General features: G+C 61.6%; 1 protein-coding gene across 1 annotated transcript; it reads left to right on the top strand.

Annotated features, from left to right (window-relative positions):
• Positions 1-136: 136 nt before the first annotated feature.
• Positions 137-2,044, top strand: DQ04_17001000 (putative nucleoside diphosphate kinase; the record flags this gene model as incomplete). The annotated part of the gene is made up of 1 exon (XM_009317535.1): positions 137-2,044. One exon carries the CDS (start codon positions 137-139, stop codon positions 2,042-2,044), a length of 1,908 nt encoding a protein of 635 aa, XP_009315810.1.
• Positions 2,045-2,285: the final 241 nt, after the last annotated feature.

Raw genomic sequence — 2,285 nt, 5'->3', positions numbered from 1 at the left:
TGTGTGTGTGTGTGTGTGTGTGTCTCCACCACCAAACCACCTCCTCTCTGGTTGCCACCGCATTTCACTTCACCCGCGCGCAAGGGGGGGCATACGTGAGGGAGCAAGTGGCGAGGAAGAAGGCGGAGGAGTTGATATGTACATCGCAACGCCAAAGCAGGACACCGCTCACGTGGTGGAGCACACGTTCCTCTTGTGCAAGCCGGACGCCGAACAGTACCACCGCTACATCCTCCAGACCGTATCAGACGCGGGTTTTCAGGTGCTCGCGAAATGTTTCATCATCACGCCCACTCTGGCGGAAGAGATCGCGAGCACGTTTCAAAGTGTGAGGCATTGCATGCACGCAGACCACGGGGTGGAGAAGCTCTTCTCCCAGGGCAGGACCGGTGTGCCGGGTGATCAGCAATCACATTCCGCCAAGCGTCGAGAGGCGGGGGATGGGGGAGGCTCTGGCACCAACATGGCAGGCCTGGGTCAGCATGGCGGCGACAGCGGTGCCAAGGGCAGCGGGACTATCATCAAGCGCCACCGCAACCATTTGGAGTCACACCAGAGTATCATGGCGGAGATCTTGCGCCTCACCAGCCGCCACGGCAACACGGAGGACGGCGTCAACGCGGGGCTGCCAGACGCCACTGGTGGCGTCCCCGATGCCGTCACGACGGACGCAGATGTCCGCGGTACTCCTGCTGTTGCGTCTGCAGGTGGTGGTGCGGGTGTTGGGGGCGAGATGAACCGAGAACACAAGCCCGACCGCCGCGTGGCGACGGCGGCAGTGTTAAAAAACACGATGCTCGAGTCCCTGTCATATCAGGATCTTCTTAATGAGCACGTGCAGCACCTTGCGTTCGGTGGCACGTGCCTGGCGGTGGAGCTATCGCGGCAAAACGCGGTGGAGCGGCTGCTGGAAATAGTTGGGCCGGAGAACCCCATTGACGCTCGCCGTGTGGCGCCCAGCAGCATCCGTGCACGCATCGGGCGGGATTTGATCCGCAACGCCGTGCATGCCGCCTCAAACTTGACGGAGGCGAGTCACTGCATCTCTGCTGTGTTCGGTTTCGCGACGCAGTACTCCGCCGCGGACATGCGAGCCCAAGCGGTGCTGACGGAGCCCGGAGGCAACAAGAGCGACGCGCCGGTGAGCGGAACCACGTCCGTGGTGCGTCCACACTGGACACTAGTGAGTGTGCCGCAACGTGGCGTCCACCGCGGCCCGCTGACGCNAGCAAGCGCCCTCCGTATCGAAGGTACCAACCCGGAGGCACACGTGTCGTACTACACCGGAGAATTATCATCGGGCGAGGGGGCGGGAAATGCGGGTGCGGCTGGTACGCGTGCAGCGGGCCGCACTACACCACAGGAGGGTGCCGCGTGGCAGAAGAAAGCGGAAGATCTTGAACTGCAGCTCGCAGAGGAGCGGACAGAGTTGGCCACGAATGTGAAGCTCCTCCGCGCGCGAGAACTAGACCTCCTTCTGCGCGAGCACGCCCTTGAAAAGGCGACACAGGGCATATTCGCCCCGCCGCAGCCGGTTCCACAGAATCAGCAGCACCAGGTTGAACGACGCAGCCTCTCGGGCATTTCGACGCTTTCGGTGGAGGGGCAGGTGGCCCAGACGGGATTCCTGCAGTCTATCATACCGGGGCAGCAGCTGCTGGGCATACCGGGCGGGCTGGGCGACATGCCGCCGCGGCGGGCTCTGCCGGTGCCGCAGCAGTTCTCACAACGACGCCTCTCCTCCGGTATCGCAGCCCACGTCACGTCCGGTGCGGCGCCCGTAATCGAGGCAGAGGACGTGTCGCTTCTGCTTTCGAGGTCAGTTCGCCTCCGTGCACTTTACGCAGCGTTGGCGCGCCGCGCAGAGTCCGGCGAACTCATGCGAGAGGATGTGGTGGCGCTGTACGACCGCAGCCCTGCGATCCAGCTGTTTTGGTTGGAAAACCACCGCGACTTCTTCCAGCGGCACGTGGAGCAGCATGCAGAGGAGCCGGTGTCCTTTGACAGCTTTGTCAAGATCTTGATGTTTCTGCTGAAGCAATAAGAGTAGTGGTGCCCGCGCTTCACCTTGCTCTGCCTCGTTGGGATGCTTGTATTGGTGCAGTGAGGACTAGTTTGGGTGGTGCGGCACGTTGTTTGATCGCATTCCCCATGGATGTAAACGTGTGAGTCTGCGTGCTTGGCACGTGAATGCTGATGATGGCGTTTCATTATTTTGTGCCGTGCACCTTGCCAGTGTGAACGGGACTTTGTGTCTCTGTCTGTCTGTCTGTCTGTCTGTCATG

The sequence above is a fragment of the Trypanosoma grayi genome (assembly GCF_000691245.1).
Source record: "Trypanosoma grayi strain ANR4 Tgr_1700_V1, whole genome shotgun sequence".
NCBI lineage: Eukaryota > Euglenozoa > Kinetoplastea > Trypanosomatida > Trypanosomatidae > Trypanosoma > Trypanosoma grayi.
Note: the sequence above shows the minus strand (reverse complement) of the source record. Positions and strands in the feature narration are given on the sequence as shown.